The sequence below is a fragment of the Crinia signifera genome, chromosome 1, assembly GCF_055691185.1.
Source record: "Crinia signifera chromosome 1, ASM5569118v1, whole genome shotgun sequence".
NCBI lineage: Eukaryota > Metazoa > Chordata > Amphibia > Anura > Myobatrachidae > Crinia > Crinia signifera.
In genome coordinates, this window is record NC_139217.1 from 379,968,612 (window position 1) to 379,991,393 (window position 22,782).

The window sequence follows — 22,782 nt, forward strand, 5'->3', positions numbered from 1 at the left end:
TCTGGCACACGAGGTGGCAATACATCTTGTTGGTGCTGTTTCTTGCTTCCCCTCAGTAAAGAAGGGAAGCATCATATGCTCTAATGCATGGTACCTTAGCAAGTATTGAGTGGCAGTGGTAGTGTTAGTTTAAAACTGCAATCCCATGTTTCTTCAGACATGTGTTAATGAATGATGACTATGCAAGTTTTTCACAGTTATGCGATTACCATGGCAACCACAGTCATATGAATTAGTGAGCACAGAGGGTGTTACCACTTAACCCTATCTAATAGCCTCCCTCTCCTCTGCCCTATGCCCTCACATGGGGATTGGTACGAAATCCCAGCCGACGAAATCCCGACAAAGGGGGGCCGTGGATCGCTCCCCCCCCCCCCTCTACGGGTGTCGTGGACAACCATAGCGGGACAATGTGCCGGGATTTCGGCGGTCGGGATTCCGGCGTCAGGGATTTTGACCGCCAGGATTTCAACTGCATCCCCTCACATGACATAACAAATGCATCTGTATTTTTTTAATTCATGCATGTTCACTGGCAGTCACTGAAAGCTACTTACACCTCAACTTGTCTTTGCGACAGACACTAATGCTCTCTTCATCTACTCTCGGGCCCATCGGACGGAAATAGGACATAATAATGAGAAACTGCTCAAAGTTTATTTCTGTTTCAAACCCATGAGATCCTGTCTGAAGATTCCTGCAAGAGAGCACAAGTTACAGGACAAGGTGGGACTCACATATATATGCACATGGCAAAGAGACACAGTATGCTAATGCACCATTCTATTTAATTAGGGAATCAAAAACATTTGGAGTACATTATCATTTAGTCATTGGTCTCTGGAACATGGCATTGCCTAGCCAATATGTAATTGGGGAAATTGTGTTAGATGATCATTTGGGTTAAAGCTATAGATCATCCCAACAAATAGATGATCAATAACTTTTGTGCTTTGTGTGTCAGAACTTGAGAGAAGGTAATGATGTGATTGGGTTGTATGTAACTACATTTATTTAATATGTTTGACGTATAAGAAACATGCAAATTACATAACAGTGTACATACTACAGTCCATCATGAATGCAGCTGCTAAGCTAATCTTCCTAGCCAGACATTTATTGTCTGCAAAGCTACTCTGTCAGTCACTTCATTTGTTACCTGTATTATATCGTATTCAATACAAAATTATTTTATTTACACACACGGCCATAAACTAAACTGCACCAACTTACATCTCTTCTCTTATCTCAAAATATCTCCCAACCCGACCTCTCCGCTCCTCACAAGATCTGCGTCCCTCATCCACACTCATTACTCGCTCCCATTCCCGATTGCAGGGCTTTCTCCGGTCTGCACCCACTCTGTGGCATGCTCTCCTACGCACAAATAAGACTCTCCTCCAGTCTACAAACCTACAAGCGTTCCCTGAAAACTCACCTCTTCGAGCAAGCTTATCGAATTCCAGAACCAGCCACATAACCTTCATATATCATTCTTAACCAAACATATCCCCACTGTACAGGCCACACACAGATTCTTTCTTTTTCACATTTTCCATCCTTCTGACCTCTGGCCCATCTGTTGGGTCACCGTATCATACAGCACACCAGGAATATTTGCATTCTGGTGGAATTAATGCAATGTGTATCATTGTATCATTGCCTATTTCCCTATAGATTGTAAGCTTGTGAGCAGGGCCCTCATACCTTTGACTGTCTGTAAATACCCAGTTTGTTGTATAACTGTCTTCTATTGTAAAGCGCAATGGAATATGCTGCGCTAGATAAGAAACCGTTAATAAATAATAAAATACAAGGTGCAATCTTTTCACCCAGCGATTTCAAATCCTACAGTGTACAGCACTTGTTTCTGTCATAAACATATGTAGGCAGTGGCCCAGGTTCTCCATGGAAACGGATAATGTCTCCGCCCAGGGAAGGGAAAGGTCCCACTGGTTGTGCTGCATTGTGCGGAAAGTCTGTGATCTGTAATAGTGTAACATTTACAACCAACGATATGATGGAACAACAATTTTTTAAAATAAAAATGTTTTCAGCTTACCTTCGATCAAAAAATGCATTTTTGATTTTCTCTCTAATAGGATTTTGCTTCAAATCTTCAATTGCTTCCAAATCTCTTTTACTTGTAGGGAAAAGGTGTAAAAAAGAAAAACAATATTACAATGTTTTCATGGCATAAAAAAATATTACGATGAAGTGAAAGTGTCAATGACTTCATCTTAGAGCTTAAACAACACGCTTTTGAGGTGATGGCACAAAAAGAGTATATGGAATTACATACTGTATGTACTGTACGAAGAAATAATAAAGGCATATATTTATGAAGGAATACAGGTGTCTGAGTGTGAGTCGTGGCACTTGGGCTAGGACTCACTACCTCATTCAACACCAACATAATCTAGAACTTTCGGACAATGTAACCTATGCAAAGGATATAAGGGGCAGTCATTGTTTCCTGATTTCTGAACCCATCTCAGTGCATTTTTTTTCCCAGCCAAAGAACAAGGCCTCAGACAATACATATGGAATGCCACCATAACAAACCAATAACTGGAGGAAAGAAACTTCTACGAAAGATAGCCAGAAAGTGACATAACGATGTAGTTCTCTCCAACTTGGGCATCCTTTCAAGTCTATTACACCCACAGCACCAGCTCCACAGTGTACAGTGCACAAGGGAAGTCCTGTATTGAAGACAATGGAGGCAGCACATTGTTGGGAATCCATTAGAAAATGTTATGCGGCTAGTGCATGAATACTTGCATCTTTGTCCTTTTGTTGGCAGTGTATTAAAACATCTTTCCCCAAACTAATTTTGCCAGCAGAATGCACTTTCCATATTAAACTGCTCCTGATTTGCATGATGTGCCATGTCCTCCTTCTGATGTGCATGACATGCCATTAGCATTAGGGAACTCACAGTGATGGAGACACAGTCATTTCAAGATAAAGATAAACTAATATCAAGAAAGGTTTTGCGTGACACATGGCATGTTTTCAATGTGCTAGTAAATTAGAAATGTATAATTCATGGCAGTTTAATTGAATTGAAATAGATGATTCCTCCTTATGGGATTACATAGACTGTGAAATCCGTAGTAGCTGGATCTCCAAATGTTCTGTTAATTAGAGCAGCTCGGGAAAAGAGAACATGATTGAAATAATTAACAACTTAATGAAGATCAATGCAATCCTTCTTCATAAAACAAAATGTTCTATGATAGTTCATAAAAGTGCCCAAGTCAAACCAGCCAATATGTGTAATAACTGCAAGCATTTCCATTTCTCCGGCTTCTTCCTTGTAAATTAGAATGATCATTCCACTCCTTTTCCACACAGTAGAATTCAAAATGTTACTTTTTTTTTTTATTCCGGTACTGACCACTAGAGGTGCTGCCTCCATAATTCTTCTGGGTTCTAGTAAGTGTTGAAACCATAAGCACCCAATGTATAAAGTCTGCACATGCATTGGAGAAGCACTGCACATGCGTCCCAATGGTTACCACCTGGAGTTGCAGACTGAAATTCCATGGAGCAAATCTGTTCCTGGGCGGTGTCTGGGGGTGGATTTTATCAATATCTGGGACATGCCAGATGTACACTAAAATGATTTTGTTAGAGTTGGAGTCTGTTACCAGGTGGCATCTGGGGATAGTAGGATGAAAGACATATATGCAGATACCCCATCCTAGGCATCATATTTCCATAAAGTTTATAGAACCATCCAAGCAAAGTTCAGTTTCCTTTTCCTTGCAGCAGTACTGCTCCGTATAAGATACTGTATGGCATATTTAAGTTGATCCCCTCTTCTTTGAGTTTTTGAGCTAATAGTGTGTACACACGGTCCAATTTCCTTTCCGATGTTGACGATATAGTCAACATCGGATCGGCATCGGATCGGAATCGAATGCAGATCGCAAGGGTTTTAACCCTTGCGATCCCGATGCGCGTTCACGTATCGGAAGCCAGAAAGTCTTGGCTGCCTTGACTATATAGTGCAGATCTGCACTATATAGTCAAGATTGGATGCAAATCAGATGTGCCTTAAGATCCTTTCCACGATCTGATCTGATCTGATCGTGGAAAGGATCTTAAGGCACATCTGACCGTGTGTACACACCATTAGTTATAATGGTGCCCACACGCACCGATCCCGGCAGTGCGATGCTATGTGATGGGGTGCGCGCTCCCGCGGCACCTCATCGCACAGTACAAAAAGTATGTGCTGCACATACTTTTTGTACTACCTTTTTATCGCATAGCATCGCATCGCATGCACAAGGCATACGATGCGATGCTATGTGTGCTAGTTAAGCACAGAACGCACGCCGGGATCGATGCGTCTGTGGGCACCTTAAGACTCTTACATTCCCTCTCTATTTATGTTTTACCTAGTCACAGTTTCAAAATAATGTCAAATTAATAGCCATTGCTCTAAGTTTTATTCTAGCCTGTCCATTTCCTTGTGTTACTTTAGCACTCTCCACCATTTTATTTCTGCTGACTGCCTACCACCATATTATATCTACTTTTCTAGTGTCATAATTCATTTTGCACTACCCTGTAAATGAGAAATATTTTCATTAAACAACTGTCATATCCATAATACACACAATTTTCATAGCAAAGATGATTGCTGGGCAACATGTAACATGTAGGGGTTTATATTTGAAGTGGTGGCAAACTCCTTCTCCAGGTTTAGCATGTTAGAAAGAGAGGTTTATTATCACTGCTTGTTCCAACTGGTTTCCCTCACCTTTCTGCATCGGCGCCCCCATGGCCCGATATATGGGAACTGCAGGGCCTGATCTATTTCTGAAACAGTGGAAAGCTGAGGGGGTAAGTAGTTTTGTTATAAATGAGAACTATTGATTAATTAATGAGTAATAAATGTTTAATGAGCCACAGACATCAGAGGGTCATCTGGCGTCACATTCAGAGTGACAGCCTTTTATATTACACAACACAGGATACTGACAGTACCGCATGGGGTAACTGGTGACATTACTGTATAAGGATCCGTCCACTACTTTATACAGAGCTGACAGTCTAGGATGTTATACTTACATTTATAGTGAAGCAGAACATAAAGGTGAGACTGTTCTGTGTATAGTGGTTTCCTACACAAAGCTTGAAAATATTTAACTATTCAAAAACAATTATGCAAAACACTTCATTTTTATATATCCTCATTAACATCAGAGCCGGACAATTAGAAACAATGGATCAGATGCAATCCCCCAAAATGTTATTTCTGAGGTGCACATCACTTATAGGGGGTCATTCTGCTTAATGCGCTCCCCCGCACGTTCGCGCAGGGGAGCGATGTTTTTTTCCTGCGCATGATGATTTATGGGCATGTGAAGGCTCTATATGCGAATGGACTCGGCGACTTGCATAGTTTCCGGCCCATTTGCACGGAGCAGCGCAGCCTTGGTCGCGCCCATGGGAATGCCCAGCCTTTCATGTTCGTCCCCATGAAAACGCTGGGCGTTCCTCTGGGTCTGTATGTGAGACGAGGAGTGCTGGTGTCACATGACATTAGCCGCATGGTTGTGAGGGGATATGGTGGAACTGAGGTCCGCGATTTGGCGAGGCGGACCCTGTGGGACTCGGTAAACTGCAAACTTTGCAGCTTACCGAGTCAACCAGAATCAGGACCATAGGACCACATACATACTGTAGCCAGCCAGTGCTGCCAAGAGAGGGGGGGAGGGACACTAATTACCTGGGCCTAGGCAGAATGGAGGGGCCCTGTGGGGCCCCCGTTAGCTGGCAACAGCAGCTCTTCTCAACCCAGCACATGCTGCTGTGTACTGGGCTGCAGTGTGGCCAGGGAGGTGCTTAAAGCACTACTGTGATGAGGCCGTGCTTACTAAGTACCTGGGCCCGGCCAGACTCTCTACTGCAGGGGTGTCCAAACTTTTTGCGACGAGGGACAGATTTGGTGAAGTGTAAATGTGTGGGGGCCGACCATTCAGCCTGACATTCTTTGAATCATTAATCACATTAGAATGGTCCCCCACTCTACCCCATTCACTCTATGTCCCCCAGCATGTCCCCTTTCACTGTATTTCCCCCAGCCTGCCCCTCCTTCACTGTATGTCCCCCATTCACTGTATGTTCCCCACTCTGCACCCATTCACTCTGTCCCCCAGCCTGCCCCCCTTCTCTTAAGGTCCATCAGTGCCTCCATTCATTGTATGTCCCCCAGCCTGACCCTCCTTCACTGTATGTCCCCCACTCTGCCCCCTCCCTTCTCTGTATGTTTCCCAGCCCCTTGTGTGAGCCAGATGAAGGAGAGGCAAAGCAGGCACTGCAAGGACAGGAGATGCTTGGGCTCCCGCTGCTGCCCTCCTCCACTCTGCATGTTACGGGAGCATGCTTCCCCCTTTGCTGTCCCCCTCCCCAAACACTGCAGTCACTGTGATTGTGGAGTAGGGTGATATACAATTGCAGCAGCAGGGGTAGGATGCCAAACACATCTGACTGTGGTGGCCGGCACCTCCTCACTGCAGCAGAGAGCAAGGTAAAGGCACGCTCGCCGGGGGGCCCAACCTTTAGTGTCCTGTGCTGTGCTTCCCACACCTGATGCTCTGCCCGCTTCCAGCTGGAGACTGCGGGCCGCTTGAAGTGACAGCACGGGCCGTATTTGGCCCCCGGGCCTGACTTTGGACATGCCTGCTCTACTGCCTTCACTATAGCCATCCTTATGTAAATAGTTGGATAACACTGATTAACTATAACACAAATAAGTAGTCACAGTTGTAGTCACTGTCTCCAATACTGGGAGATGCTGTATAATAATATATAGGATGAGCCCTGGCACTAGGGGCTCATATACCAAGTCCCAATAACATGCCAGAGTTTTATTAGTAAGAGGTTTAACATATGGAAACTAATTCTAAATGCTTCTAGTGAACAAAGTCAACAACAGTATAACTAAACTTTAAACATAAGCACAATGGTTTGTTTGTACTACATAGAGAATATCTGTACATGGTAGGAGTGACCAATGAGTGCAGTTATCTAGGATACACGTTTGTGTCTTCTGACAGGCTACAGTCATGCATTATATTCACACATTCCTGTGTAAACATATGATTATCAGCGGATAAGGTCCTGGGGGCATTCTCAGCATCTAAGTTATTTCCTTATGGGTAACATGCATTTAGTAGCGAATACATCACGTTTTTCTCTCTCATACACAAGTTTGGAAATGTGTAGTAGATAAACAAGTAGTGTTTCCCAGTGCAGTCATCACAATAATCCTCTGATTGGCTGTGTGCATCTGAAGACGCAGCATTGGATAAGCATCCGACCTCCTAGGGTTGCGCAGGGGTTAGGATTAGGCTGTGGGGTGCACGGATTACCATTAAGGACTAGTGGGAAGGGTTAGGGTTATATACTTACCTCTCCCTTGTTTGGATTCTCTCCATCGGGATGCCGATGTCAGTATACTGAAGGCCAGCATCCCAACTGTCATCCATATGTATCTCAGTCCCGCCATCATCAGAGAAATATAGCCATACGCACTGTCATGCTCTTATCACACATATTGCCCATTCAGACATTTTTTTTTTGCATCCATATTGGTGAATGTGAACATTATAATAACATTCCTTATATTCAGCTTTGTAGTAGGTTTTTATTCCCAGCATCAGAGTATACAGATAGCTTATTTAGTATTTCTGATAAGACACTAGATCAATACCTGAGAACTCCTTTTCCCCCCGTCAGGCAGACGAAGCGCTTGTGTAGATGCTCAATTTGCTCTGCCGAGACTGAGGAGACACAAGCAAGCAAAGGAAAGGGTTAAAATCATCACTGTAATCCATAGCATTGTGTCATACGTTTTCTCTGCTTGGCACAGGAAGAGTCAGTATGTCCCAATTTTACCATTTCTAATATCAGCGCTAGGAGATACCCAGCAGGGAGATAAGTCAGTAATGACAGCGCTGGCATCCTGCCTTACATTTCTAGACAAGAACTCAAACATTATCCCGAGAACAGAACTCAAGTACCCCAATCTGATGGAAAAGCTGCTTTAGCTCATTAGAATGACTAATCGTGTAATGAAACGTAACTGTGCCATTCGGATACATACAGATATGCTCTCACTAGAAGTTGCAGCGTTATTTACATGGAGTATTATGTAAAAACTTTCTTTTTCCATAATTCTCGCTGTAAGCGGGTTTATGGTGTTGCATTATGGGCAATGCCTCCATGGGAATGCTGACTAGCGTATAATAAATGCAGCTAATGTTTATTAATGTGACAGTGTGATGGAAGGACACACTCGCCCTTCCAATCTATACTGTGTATGAGCTCCACATCCTGAGAGTTATTCACATTTCATACGAAAAAGAACACAAAGATGTTTTTGGCATAATGAGGTCACAATTTCAGATTGTTTACACCATGTACAATGTTTCAGCTGTCCAATTACAGCAGGAAGACTTGTAAATCAAGGGCAAGTGGGGATGAATTTAGGGGGTGATTCTACACCAGTCGCTAAGCATCTGTCGCTCGCTGCTTAACGCCGCCTGGCATAACGCTCGCCTCTCATGCAGCGGCTAGCAGGAAAGATCATTCGATGGTCAACGACCATATGATTTCTCCTGCCATCGCAAATAAAAGTCAGTCTGAACTTTTATTTACGAGAGCTGGGACGAAGATGGGGCTGATGTCCCCCTCCACAGTGTGTAACTCGCCGAAGCCGTTCGCTGTCAGGATTTGCACATGCGTAAAAATGTGTACGTGCAAACCCTGACCCTCGGGGCTGGGGCCAAATTCGGATCGCTACGAGCAATCCTGAATCGGCCCTCTAATGTGCAGTCAGCCTGTGTACAGTAATATAGGAATCAATGCCACAATTTACAGACCACACATAGGTCATGGTCACAGAGGAGCTCTCCGAGCCTAAAAGCAGATTAGTCCAAACTATATGTAGGGGGAGAGACCACCATAGCCTGTTCCAGTGCTACATCTGGGAAATGGTCAGACGGAGCAAAGGAGTATGTAGCTTTAGAGCAAGCGTATAATTGAAAGTCGTTGCGAGGGTTAATTCAGGTTCATGTGTTCTTTGGAAAATATGAGCGGTGTCTCAATTTGAGCAGTGAGGCAGCAGAGCAAAATGACTAGAACAAAAATAGAAGAACGAGCACAAGCTGCGCATGCAGACTAGTCCCATAATAACTGTTTAAAGCAAACACTCACTGGCCTATAGCAAAGTAGACAACAGAAAGCCAGTTTCTGCATTGTAGGGGCAGGGAGAGGCCTGCATGCAGGGAGTACCAACCATCAGATCTTAGAAAGAAGATGCTCTAGATCAGAGCGGTTCTCAAACTGTGGGTCCTGACCCCAAAGTGGGTCCCAACCTACTCAGCATGGGGTCGCAACTCCATGTTGCTGACCGTCAGGCTGATAACTTTTCTAATCTCAGTGATTCAAGGAGTCTAAAATATCAGTTTTTTGGCTGTAATTTCGCATCACATCATTTAGTGTGTACACAATGCTGCCATGTATGTGCTGTCTGCTGACTACACGTGACGGGTGTGGTATATTACCCCGACAGTCATTACTCAGACGCCACGCTGCGGGCACGGTGGCGAGCTACGCTTGCCACCTATTTTATTCTCCCTCTATGGGGGTCGTGGACCCCCACGAGGGATAAGTCGGGATTCCGGCGTCGGAGAAATGACTGTCGGAATCCCGACTGTCGGGGAAGCCCTCCGGCACCCCATGTGACAGGATGACCTTCTGCAGTAACTTGCTGGGGTCCCTTAATTATTTTTATTGTCTAATGGGGTCACAGAGCAAAAAAGTTTGAGGACCCCTGCTCTAGATAAACCTCTGTCTATGACAGAACATGGCCATTCGGAGTTAGCAAATTGTCACGCCAATATGTAATACTGAAGACGGGTACACACTCCTGCCACAGTAAGATTGGGACTCAGGTCAGGATCTGATGACCTACCAATCCCAATAAAGAAAGTGCACATTGAGCATGAAATTGCGCATTGTGTATGGCTGCACTTTGATCTGGCAATCAGTATGACAGATCAGAGCATTTATCAGATCAGCAGAATTAATCTGCTAGTATGTACCCAGCAAAACTCTCTCTAACCTAAGTTAAAGACCTGCCCTGTGCTTAAATATACTCGGGGTAAATCAAGTTGACATAACATATTTGTCATATGATTTCATTGTCATATGATTTCCATTGGAACACTTCTGAAAAGCCAGTGCATACAGCTGAATAACTGCAAATGACCTCTCCTTATAGGACAAGCTGGCACACTATTGTTGTATAAAACAATAAATAAAATAAAAAGGACCGTTCTGAAATCGGGGAGAGTAAGGGACTTCCCAAAAAGTCTTGAGTTGTTAAAATATAGATGTATGTTTTAGGCACTAGCTGTGACATATTTTCTTTACAAATAGTTAGATGAACAATGTGTGAGCCCATATGAAAATAAGTTTGTGGATAGCATTTGTAGTCAGAATTATTCTGACCATAACTAAATTCTGGTTATTCTGGTTCACACACAGCACTGCAAATCAGATTGGGATGATGAGATAACACTGGATGCCCAGGGAGAGATATTGCAGGATGTACAGGGATGCACTGGATTGGGATGGGAGATAACACTGGATGTCTGGTGGGGCAGTGGATTGGGATACGGGGATAATGTTGGATGTACAGGGATGCATTGGATTGGGATGGGAGATAACACTGGATGTCTGGTGGGGCAGTGGATTGGGATACGGGGATAATGTTGGATGTACAGGGATGCATTGGATTGGGATGGGAGATAACACTGGATGTCTGGTGGGGCAGTGGATTGGGATGGGGGATATTGTACAAGGATGCATTGGATTGGGATGGGAGATAACACTGGATGTCTGGTGGGGCAGTGGATTGGGATTCGGGGATATTGTTGGATGTACAGGGATGCATTGTGTTGGGATGGGAGATAACACTGGATGTCTGGGGGGGCACAGTGGATTGGGATGGGGGATAATATACAGGGAGGCATTGGATTGGGAGATAACACTGGATTAAATAAATACATTCAAGACAACACTGGATGAACATGGATACATTGGAATGGGATAGAGGGATAACATTAGACATACAGGCATACATTGGATTGATATAGAGATAAAACTGGATGCACAGGGATACACTGGATTCCCATAGAGACACCACTGGAAACACATAGATACATTGGATTGTGATAGAGGTATAGCACTGGACGTACACGGATACATTGGATTGGGATAGAGAGAAGACTGTTGGATTGGGATAGAGGGATTACACTGGATGACACTTTCTTATAAATGGCAAAACAAGCGTAGAATATATCATAGCCAGAAGCTAACAGACACAGGCAGTGTACAGAATGTAAGCCTGGTGTTGTTGTGCTATGGGCAGGGATACATATTAGTAATTATGTGTACATGCCCAGTACATGCCCAGTCTGTGGTAGGGAATTGTAATGAAGGGAAAGGTCATTACTGGAGAGGGATCTCATCGTCTCATAAGGACACTTCTCATACCATGTTCATCTTACTCCTTTACTGTACTAAAGTATTTGAGCGCGTATTAGGATAAATAAGGCAATTTCAGGTCACAAAGGAAGAGAGAGCTTCCTGAAAAGCTGATGTAAAAGGAAGTTAGCGGAAACTTTTAGCTGTGGAACTCAATGAAAGTATACCAAGTGGCAGACACATCGAGGAAAAGGAGGGACAAGACCAGAACCTTATCCTTATGTGGTAGCAGCAAACATTAGTTTTCCATTATTATTTCTTTATTTCTAGCATGTTCCATTGTGCTTTACAATAGGAGACAGTGAGACAACAAACTGGGTGTTTAGACTGGGCATGATGATTTTGCAAGCACTCGCATATCTGAAACACCTCTGTGGTGTCTAAGATCTGCAGGCGCCCTGCGCGGGAAGCGGTTGGGCAGCTGACATGTGCTGATGTCAGCTACCCGCTCCCAGCACCCGTGTCATCTGGGAATTATCATGAGAACTCCCATGAAACATTGGTTGTTCCCATGGGCGCATCCCCCGGCCCGCCTCCCCACGCCTGCACTGTTGTGTGTGAGCCCGGTGAATAGTCTATTCGCCTTGGCTGATCACACACTCAGCGGCTGCACATGCGTAGAAATGACTGCGAATGCACAGTCCTGAAAAATCAGTCACACCTAATAAATACGTAGTCAGCAGAGAGTGTCACAATCATTATCAGTGTACACAACAACCTATTTGTCAATAATTTAGGGGAATAATTCATGTGAAATGATCGTGTAAAGCTGAATTACCACCAGAGCCTATATTAGGAGGTGTGTATCTGGTGCCACCACCCATGGCGCAGGGCTGAGAGAGTTTGCATTATTCTCAGAATGACACCCTGTAGCACCACCGGATGGCGGCTGCCTGGAGCATAGTTGCCCCCACTCCTGGATGGGCCATGAGGTTCCTAAAAATCAGGTGTCATGGTCAGGGGCGCCGATTTACTTTTTGTCCAGTGGGTGCTCCCACAGATGCCCCCACCCCAAACCCAATGATAGTGGGGTAATGAAAAAGTCGGAGGACGCGTGGACCCCACCCCCGGGACTCACCCGCTGCACGCCGTCGTGGATCCTGGCAGCGGCAGTGCCGCAGTGGGGTCCCAGCAGCGGATATGCCGTCAGCAGCAGGGTCCCTGCGGAAGATGGGAACTAGCAGCTGTATTGATACCGCTACTAGTTCCCATCAGCCACACGACCCCCACTGTTGACAGCATATCCACTGCTGGGACCCCGCTGCCGTGGCCCATTGGTGCTCGGCCCCCAGAGCACCCACGGTTTTGACGCCTATGGTCATGGTTCCCCCTGGAAAGATAGGCAAGTCTCCTTGTAGCCAGACCCCCCTGCAATCATCTGTGAGTGGGCAGCTGCAAATCGCATCATAGTAGCTCTGCACCCAGATTTACAATGCCCCCAGGCTGCCTCCTTATACAGAGCTCCTCCCCCTCTTCTGTAGCCAAAAATTCAAAAGTAATGGCCAAAAGTGTCCTTAGGAAGCGCAAAGCACACAACCTGATGCCTGTAGAGCCACCTGGAGCACCCACCACCACCCATCAGGAAATTTCGGCACACATTGAATACACCCCTCTTCTAGGAAATATGTCACCAAAGAAGAAAAAAAGAAGAACGAATCAATATGGTATAGATCTGTTTTTGAAAAAGCGATGCACATAAGGTATACATTTTACAGTACTTGTGTATTATCACGGCGCCCCGATTTCATCTAAATCGCATCCGATATCGCATCCGATTTATCGGCCGATTTGCGACCGATTTTTTGGCCGATTTGATCTGCGATGCGATTTTGCGTCCGATTTTTTGCCGATTTTCGGCCATTTCCTGCTGATTTGCATGTTATTCCATCCTTGCACACCCCCAGGTACTATGCGATGGTATGCGATGATATGCGATGTGATTTTTGGGAAAATGCCCCAGATTGTACAATTAAATATCGCATAGCAACGCATGCCAGCAAGTGGCATGCGATGCGATTCGCAATGTTAAATGCACCCCCATTGTTAACGCCACCCCCACTATCAACGCCATCCCGAAGCGTGGCGAGCGCAGCGAGCCCGGGAGGGGCGGCGGTACGCGTCCTTCGACCTTTTCATACCCCCACTATCCACGTCGGAGTTGATTTTAGATAGTGTGGCGAACGCAGCGAGCCACCGAGCCCGAAGCGTGGCGAGCCCCGCGAGGGGACGCGGATTACTTTACATGTATTCCGCGTCCCCTCGCCTCGCTGCACTCGCCACACTATCTAAAATCAACTCCACGCCGACGTGGATAGTGGGGTATGAAAAGGTCGGACGACGCATATCGCCGCCGCTCGCCACGCTTCGGGTTGGCGTTGATAGTGGGGGTGGCGGTAACAATGGCGGTGCATTTAACATTGTAAGCACCCATCAGGGTGAGTGTTCAATTACAAATCGAATCGCTTCACATGCATCGCATGGCATGCATCACATGCCACTATATTGCATGCGATGCACTACGATGGAAAATCGGGGGTGTGCAAGGTGTGCAATGATGGAACAGCATGCAAATCGGCCGGAAAAAGTGAAAAATCGGCCAAAAATCGGCCGCAAAATCGCATCCGATTTTTCCATGCGATTTGCGGCCGATTTCGTGGGCGCCATGATAATACACAAGTACCCATTTCACTGTATATATTATATTCCTTTAAGCTTTGGTGGTAAGCATTGTATTTCCAACTATTCATTTTGAAAATCACAATACTGACATTGAGACATTGCATGAAGATAAAAACACATACATACATACAGATGTGTCCACATACATCTAGCCTCCATGCCCTACAAGTTGCATTATACATAATGGCCCTTATTCTGATTCACTCACAAAGGCAAATTCCTTCTCAAATGGACAAAACCATGTGCACTGCAGGTGGGGCAGATTAAACATGTGCAGAGAGAATTAGATTTGGGTGGGGTTTTACTTCAAAGTGAGATCTATATTGCAGTGTAGAAATAAAGCAGCCAGTATTTTCCCTGCGAAGAAACAAAATATCTCACCCAAATCTAAATCTCTCTGCACATGTTACATCTGCCCCCCTGCGGTGCACATGGTTTTGTCCATTTGAGAAGGAATTTGCTTTTGTGAGTGAACCAGAATAAGGGCCAATGCGTGATCCCAGTGTGTCTTTATGGCCGCTGTATCTGCATAATAAATGGAACATTACAGTTTTTTTCCCTGGAAGACACTGTAGTGTTATTTTATATGCGGCTATAGCCGCTGTCAAACACAGAACATAGGCACACTACATATCAATTTAATCAGCAGAAGCTGCTTGTGTGTCCTAGTCACTCCGTTTTGATAATTTTTACAGAAAATGTAGGCATGGCATGAAAGACTGATTAATATCAAAGGATGAACATGGGCACATCTGTACATACAGCCGTATTAATCAGAATGTGTCTGGCACACCAAGTGCACTCGCCTCAATGCTTAGAACGCTTAAATATTGGTTTATCCGGTGACCGGAAATATACAGTACTACAAAAACATTATATGAAACCAGAAACATAATAGCTTTTTTTCCCCCCTTCACCTTACCATTAACAATCTGAAAATATCTAGAAGAAGAGAAATGTAACTGGTCAATATTTTGATCCGCTCTTCAATCACTGAAATACAGTACAACATATGCACTTGCCTCACTATTTATAAGGCTAAAAAATGCGACACGGGTGGTTTCTAAAGCCACACCTAAATAACCCTTTATAGGCTGGTCAGGTAAGACAGCAGCTGCTCCTATTAGTGAACAACAGCTTTAATTATAGACTGTATGACAGAACTGCCATTTACAGAAAGTACAATTACTGTAGAAAACTTTCTAAATCACATAGCTGTACTGTACCCAGTCATATGGCATCAGTATAATCATGCATAACAATGGGCTGCTGATGGTAAATGCATATAATGACATGATGCCTCATGGATCTGGCAAAGCATTTCTCAGTCCATTTGTGCTTTCTTAATGTTCTTTCTGGATACAATAGCAGTCTCCCCTGCTGAGCGTCATTTGGTACAAAAATCTGAATGTACTGTGTTCCCCCTTTGTAGTACAAAAGGAACTTACTACCAGGTGTGTTATTTGCACAAAAATGCATTATAAAGTATTATTTCTATTCTTTATTACTACGCCATCATCACTGTAATGTCCATTTGATCTTTAAAAGCTGGCGGTACAACAGTATATTTTATGCTGTGTACACACGGGTGCTGAAATCGCTGGAAATATGGTCGCAGGCGACCATATTGCCAGTGATGGGAGTGTGCCCCGGCGATAAATCGCCGGGTGCGCGCTCCCGTTTTCAGCCCCATTCTAAACGCTGGTCGCAGGAGCTGATTACCTCTGGGGCACTGCCCGGCAGAGGTTTCCCGTCATCAGCGACCATCTCTGGTCGCTGATGAAAAGGAGACGCTGGGCAATATATTGCTCAGCAATGTATTGCTGGGCAATATATTGCTCAGCAATGTATTGCTAGCAATATATTGCTGAGCAATATATCTCCACCCATGTGTACGGGGCTTAAGTCAGTAGTCCAAAGAAACTTAAAGGGTAACTTTTACATATCAAAGCAGGGGCTGGTTGGCAACTTTTAGCCTGGGGGAAAGTCCAGAGCACTGGCCCATAAGTAACAGAGAATTATTCTTATCGTACCTTACTTACATGGCGCCACAAGGGATTTGCAGCGCCCAGTTACAGAGCACATAAGCAAAACCAGAAAAAAGTGATTTTAAAGTTCAAGAAAGTATAGGACAAGGTACATACACATAGCTGCATCAGCAGACAATATTGAAATAAGTATTAGGGTGGTAGAAAAGTGTAGGATTTGGGGCTATCAAAAGCTAACGATATCGATATTTTTAATGGTACCTGCATATCCCTCAATGTGTATGGTCAATATTGGTAACAATGTCCATGTTGTCATCTGTACATGCTGCTCAATCTGATAATCTTGTTAGTGACTGCATGTGCAGATCAGGGGGCGGGGGACATCACTGACCGAAATCATGAACGATACCGGTCAGTGTTTATGCCCTATATAGTTCTCCCGCGGCACTGCAGATATACTTAATTATATCTGCGGCCTAACTATATGAGCGGCCGTTGGAATTGCTTCAGTGCAACTTCAAACTGACAGGTAACCATGTGCGAATTGGCCGTTAAAAAAAAAATGTGCAATTTGCATCCAATTAAAATTTGGGTACTTGTTTCCTAGCACGGCCACAACGATTTAGATCGTTGTGGTCGTAAGATAAAAAATCGGATCGATCGCATCGCATGCGATTTGGTCGCATGCGATGCGACCGATCCGACCGACCGATTTTTCACCCGATTTATTTTTTTTTTTCACCTGATTTTTTTTAATTGCCCCCCCAAATGTTACTAAGTGGGCTAGACCCCACGATAGACGTCAACCCGAAGCGTGGCGAGCGCAGCGAGCCCGCGAGGGGCGGCGGTGCGCGTCCTCCGACCTTTTCATTCCCCTACTATCCACTAGGGCGTGGAGTGAGAATAGAATAGTGTGGCGAGCGCAGCGAGCCACCGAGCCCGAAGCGTGGCGAGCGCAGCGAGCCCCGCGAGGGGACGCGTATAACTTCACAGGTATACGCGTCCCCTCGCGGGGCTCGCTGCGCTCGCCACGCTTCGGGCTCGGTGGCTCGCTGCGCTCGCCACACTATTCTATTCTCACTCCACGCCCTAGTGGATAGTAGGGGAATGAAAAGGTCGGAGGACGCGCACCGCCGCCCCTCGCGGGCTCGCTGCGCTCGCCACGCTTCGGGTTGACGTCTATCGTGGGGTCATGGCGGGCACATAAAAAATGTGAAATGGGTCATATTGGCCCATTTCACCTTTTTTATCATTTTTCCCTATGTGAGATGGACTTAATCAAGTCCATCTCATCTTGTGCCATTATAATGGCACAAGACCGACAAGATCCTCCCGATTTCAATGTTAAAAGATTTTTTAACATTGAAGTCTATGGAAAAATCGGGTCAATCGGTCGGTCGCATCGCGGCCGATTTTAATTGGTCGCGACCGACCGATTGACCCGATTTCTGTCAATCAAAGGGAAAAAATTGTAAAAAATCGGCCACATCGTGAGGATCGTGTCCCTTAATTAAGAGCCACGATCACTCACGATTGTGGCCGTTCTAGGAAACAAGTACCAAAATTTGTCCATTTTCTGACCAAAAATTGCAAAAGTTGGGATATCTCATCCCATTAAATGTCACCACTAGTATCTGCTCACAGGCGACTCACACAGTTGTAACTAGAGGTGCGCTTAATGCAGTCTTAGCCTTTTAAAGTCCAAAACCCCACTACCTTACGGTCCCCTTTCATTAAATGACAGTTTTCAGGGAAAGCTACATTTATCATTTACATTAACGCAGGTTTGCCGACTCTCCTGGAATGTCCAAGAGACTCCCAGAATCCTGGGACCTCTCACGGACTCCCAGAAGAGGGCCCCTTTCTCCCACAGCTGCTGCCACCTCGCTTGCGTGTAAAGTGCTGCCCATGCGCTAGATGCTGCTGCCGCCGTTATGATGACGCTGGCGTCATCGCGTCAGAGCCATCAACTTAGGAGGATAGAACAGCGTGTCTTCTGGGGCTGAGTTATGCTGGGTACACACCAGGACGATAAGGGTCCGATTCTGTCAATTTAGATCCAATTCCGACCGGTTGTATGCAGATTGTATGTACTATTGTGTGTTTTTGCCATTTATTTGATCCGATTCCGATCCAATGCGCGTACCCGCCACTCGTTTGGTCGCATCTTTGGTCCTACGTGCTGCAGGTAGGATCCGTCAATCCCAGGCCGACCGACCGTCAATCGTATGCAGATCGTGAGTGTTTTTTGCCGCCTCCGTCGTCCTTCCGTCGGTGCGTCCGTCGTTTGATCCAGCCTATTTGAGTGGCATTTCCTAAACACTCCCCCGGCGCCATGTTTTTCCACATAGCAAACAGCGCTGGCGCAGCAGTTGGACTCTCCTTCATCTCCCAGAACAACAACCTGGTATGTTTGCACTCCCAATGCTCTCCTATGCATGCCCACTGTTGCCACCAATGTATATAGTGTGTATAGAGCACTGGTTTGTCAACCGTGCACCCGACCATGTCACTGTTTGCTTGGGTAGGCCCCATGTGTATATATACATATAACCATTGTCCACCATTGCAGTATTCCATGCACTCCTCTCTGCTAGTCCCCATTCACCTGTGTGTGTGTTTAGTTTGTGTATATATACATATAACCATTGTCCACCATTGCAGTATTCCATGCACTCCTCTCTGCTAGGCCCCATTCACCTGTGTGTGTGTGTGTGTTTAGTTTGTGTATATATACATATAACCATTGTCCACCATTGCAGTATTCCATGCACTCCTCTCTGCTAGGCCCCATTCACCTGTGTTTGTGTATATATAGATATATACATATAACCATTGTCCACCATTGCAGTATTCCATGCACTCCTCTCTGCTAGGCCCCATTCACCTGTGTGTGTGTGTTTAGTTTGTGTATATATACATATAACCATTGTCCACCATTGCAGTATTCCATGCACTCCTCTCTGCTAGGCCCCATTCACCTGTGTTTGTGTATATATAGATATATACATATAACCATTGTCCACCATTGCAGTATTCCATGCACTCCTCTCTGCTAGGCCCCATTCACCTGTGTGTGTGAATGGCAATCTGCACAATAAAATGTATAGTGGTTTTCATAAAAGTTTATTAACATTTTAAATACTTAAAACATAATAAGAACTAGGTAAACTGGTAACTATAACTATAAAAATTTAAATATTAAACATAACATGGATATAACTATAACTATAAAAATTTAAATATGAAAGAAAACATGGATATAACTATAAAAATTTAAATATGAAACAAAACATGGATATAACTATAACAACTAAAATGGTTTTATCTTTTTACAGTCCCAATGTCCAACGCAAAGGAACAAGAGTTTTTGGAAGGGTTTATTGAAAAATATCGTTCACACGAATGCCTGTGGCACACAAAATCCAAGGAGTATTCGAACAAAATGAAAAGAACCCAAGCCTTGAAGGACTTGGCACGCTACAGTCTTCCATTTCACCCAGAGGCCAATGTTGAATGGGCGAGGAAACGCATCCAGAATCTGCGCACGGTGTTCTTAAAGGAACACAAGAAGGTGGAGGCTGCAAAGAAGTCTGGTGCTGGAGTCGACGAGATGTACCAAACATCGCTCTGGTACTATGATCGGTTGACATTCACCCTCAGCCAGGAGTCGATGAGGACAGGAGTAGTCCTGATGGTCGAACAGGAAAACCAAGAAATCACGGCGCAGGAGGAGGAGAATTCGCAGTCTGCATCGGTGAGTCTATTTTTTTGGCTATCTAATTGATTCCTCCTGCCAATCCACAGCACCCTCCCCATTAAAGTAGGCCATGTACTCTTCCCTCACCTGTTTGGCTCGTGCACTCCCTGTGTAGTGTTGTGTTGGGGTTTGCAAGGAGGATATCTGCACTACCTCCTCTGGCAGTTCTTGGTCTTCTTGGAGTGCTTTGCCTGTAGCCCTTTGCTGTGTGGCTTTTCTGCGGAGCAAATCGTGCAGGACACAGCACGCCGTGACAACCCAGTCAATTTTGTCCACCCTCAGGTTAATGGCAGTGTGGAAAATGCGAAACCGGTTAGCCAGGATGCCAAAAGCATTTTCCACAACACGCCGTGCCCTGGATAGCCTGTAGTTAAAGATCCTTTTGTCATGGTTCAGGCCCCTTTGCGCATATGGCTTCATGACATGCTCGTGCAGGCCAAAAGCCTCGTCAGCCACAAAAACAAAGTTAAGCCCCTGTTTAGTTTCCTGGACAGACGGCAAGTGAAGGGTGTTCGCTATGAGCCTTTCGTAGAACTTTGTGTCCTTGAAAGTGCCACCATCCGATGCACGGCCATTCCTTCCTACATCCAGGAAGATAAACTCATAGATCGCATTAACAACAGCCATTAGTACAATGCTAAAATAGCCCTTGTAATTAAAATAGTAGGACCCACTATTGATAGGCTGGGCTATGCGGACATGTTTGCCATCAATGGCTCCACCGCAATTTGGAAAGTTCCATCGCTGTTCAAACTCCTCTGCGATGACTTTCCATTCATTCACGCTGGTAGGGAACTGAAATTAGAAGTAAATAGAATTGATTAGTAAACATGTTCAATTTCTTTACAGCTTGGTGACTACCCACCTGCAACCCCAGACCTATCTGTACTATCCGATAATGCATGCACATCAAGCGAAGTTCCTACTCCGGCACGCACTCCGCCACCCACCCTGGAACCCACTCCACCACTCCCCCGTGCCAAAAAAATGCGTGGCAAAGGAAAAAAAGGAGAAGCTTCAGCACATGAAGAATTTATGATGCGGGCACATCAAGTCCTGCAAAGAAACCCGGACAAACATGACAACTACTTCACTTATGTGGCAGAGTGTGTTCGCAACATGGCTCCGGATCAGCAACTTACTTTTGAAAAGTTATGCATGGAGTTGGTGTATAATGGCAGTTTAGGGTATCTCAACAGTGGCACTAAAATAGTTGGCATGGGTAGTGCACCAGACACACCACTGTCATTAGAATCACCAGTGCCTACTCCGCCTGCCACCGTAGCAGGCCAGTCGAGCACAATTCCAACACATACCCAGTCAACACCTACACAGCCTTCTCAACCCCCCCAGTACCGTCAATTCTACAGTTCTTTACTGATAGAAGATCCAGAGTCTGCTGTTTTTGAGGATCTGTCTTAAAAAATAGGCTATTTTATCATTTACCATCGACATGGTCTCAGCTGCAGGTATGTGATGGCCACTGCTCACATGGCGTATGGCGCACATCAATGGTGCCGGGACCATTGCATCTGCGCCATGCGCCATGTGGGCCGCAGCCTTTACATATCTGCAGCAGACATCCTCTGCCACACAAGGGCCACAGTGTGTTTTTTTGTTTTTTTATATGCTGCTACCTGTACCTGCATTACCAGAGGGAGAACAGGATTCTCCTCAATCTGGATAGCAAACTCCATTTATTGCCCTTTTGTCTTTGCCAATAGTATGGGGTACTGTGCGGCAGACATGGTCTCAGCTGCAGGTATGTGATGGCCACTGCTCACATGGTGTATGGCGCACATCAATGGGGCGGGGGCCATTGCATCTGCGCCATGCGCCATGTGGGCCGCAGCCTTTACATATCTGCAGCAGACATCCTCTGCCACACAGTACCTTATCCCTACTGTTGTAAGTGCCTGTTCCAGAAGTTACCAGAGTGTGTTTTTTGTATTTTTATATGCCGCTACCTGTACCTGCATTACCAGAGGGAGAACAGTATTCTCCTCAATCTGGATAGTAAACTCCATTTATTGCCCTTTTGTCTTTGCCAATAGTATGGGGTACTGTGCGGCAGACATGGTCTCAGCTGCAGGTATGTGATGGCCACTGCTCACATGTCGTACAGCGCACATCAATGGGGCCGGGACCATTGCATCTGCACCATGCGCCATGTGGGCCGCAGCCTTTACTTATCTGCGGCAGACATCCTCTGCCACACAGTAGCCCGTACTTATTGGGAAAGTTTAAACTGGGTCATACATACTTAAATCTTTATATATAGTGTTTTTGTACAATATCTTTTATATATGGTATTATAATATATTTGTGTTGACACAATAAATCTATTTACTATTTTACATGTTTTACCTATGAAAGGCCTAAAAAACCTGTTTCTGTCCTAGGCCTAAATTATAAATAAAAATATTTTGTTTGCACAATAAAGTGTACGGTGTACATTTCATCCTTACCTTGCAATACTGGTACTGCAGCACCTTCACAATGGCTTTGCAGGTCTCCGGGATGATGAGGCCCAAAGCTTGCGGGGAGATGAGGGATCCAAACTTTAGGTCAGCAAGAGACCGTCCTGTCGCCAGAAACCTCAGGGTCACCACCAGCCGTTCCTCAGCAGGGATAGCCATGCGATACTTGGTATCCTGCTTCTCGATGTGGGGAGTCACCAGACGCAGCAATTCCTGGAATGTGGCATCATCCATCCTCAAGAAGTTACGAAAATCGTCTGGGTTATTTTCCCTGATGTCCCTGAGCAGTGGCATGTGC

The 22,782-nt window shown here is 45.2% G+C and overlaps 2 protein-coding genes across 2 annotated transcripts in view; one reads left to right on the forward strand and one right to left on the reverse strand.

The window, feature by feature from the left end:
• TESC (tescalcin) overlaps nucleotides 1–22,782 on the reverse strand; it is a 94,765-nt gene that overhangs the window by 29,514 nt on the left and 42,469 nt on the right. Inside the window, exons 2-4 of the mRNA XM_083151454.1 lie at nucleotides 7,736–7,805; nucleotides 2,063–2,143; nucleotides 558–697 (exon numbers count right to left, since the gene is read on the reverse strand). Coding sequence (XP_083007580.1) covers nucleotides 558–697; nucleotides 2,063–2,143; nucleotides 7,736–7,805 — 291 coding nt within the window. The remainder of the gene's footprint in view (nucleotides 1–557; nucleotides 698–2,062; nucleotides 2,144–7,735; nucleotides 7,806–22,782) is intronic.
• LOC146030926 (uncharacterized) lies at nucleotides 19,870–21,516 on the forward strand. The gene is made up of 2 exons (XM_083158424.1): nucleotides 19,870–20,001; nucleotides 20,854–21,516. Exons 1-2 carry the CDS (start codon nucleotides 19,918–19,920, stop codon nucleotides 21,424–21,426), a joined length of 657 nt encoding a protein of 218 aa, XP_083014550.1. The 5' UTR covers nucleotides 19,870–19,917; the 3' UTR covers nucleotides 21,427–21,516.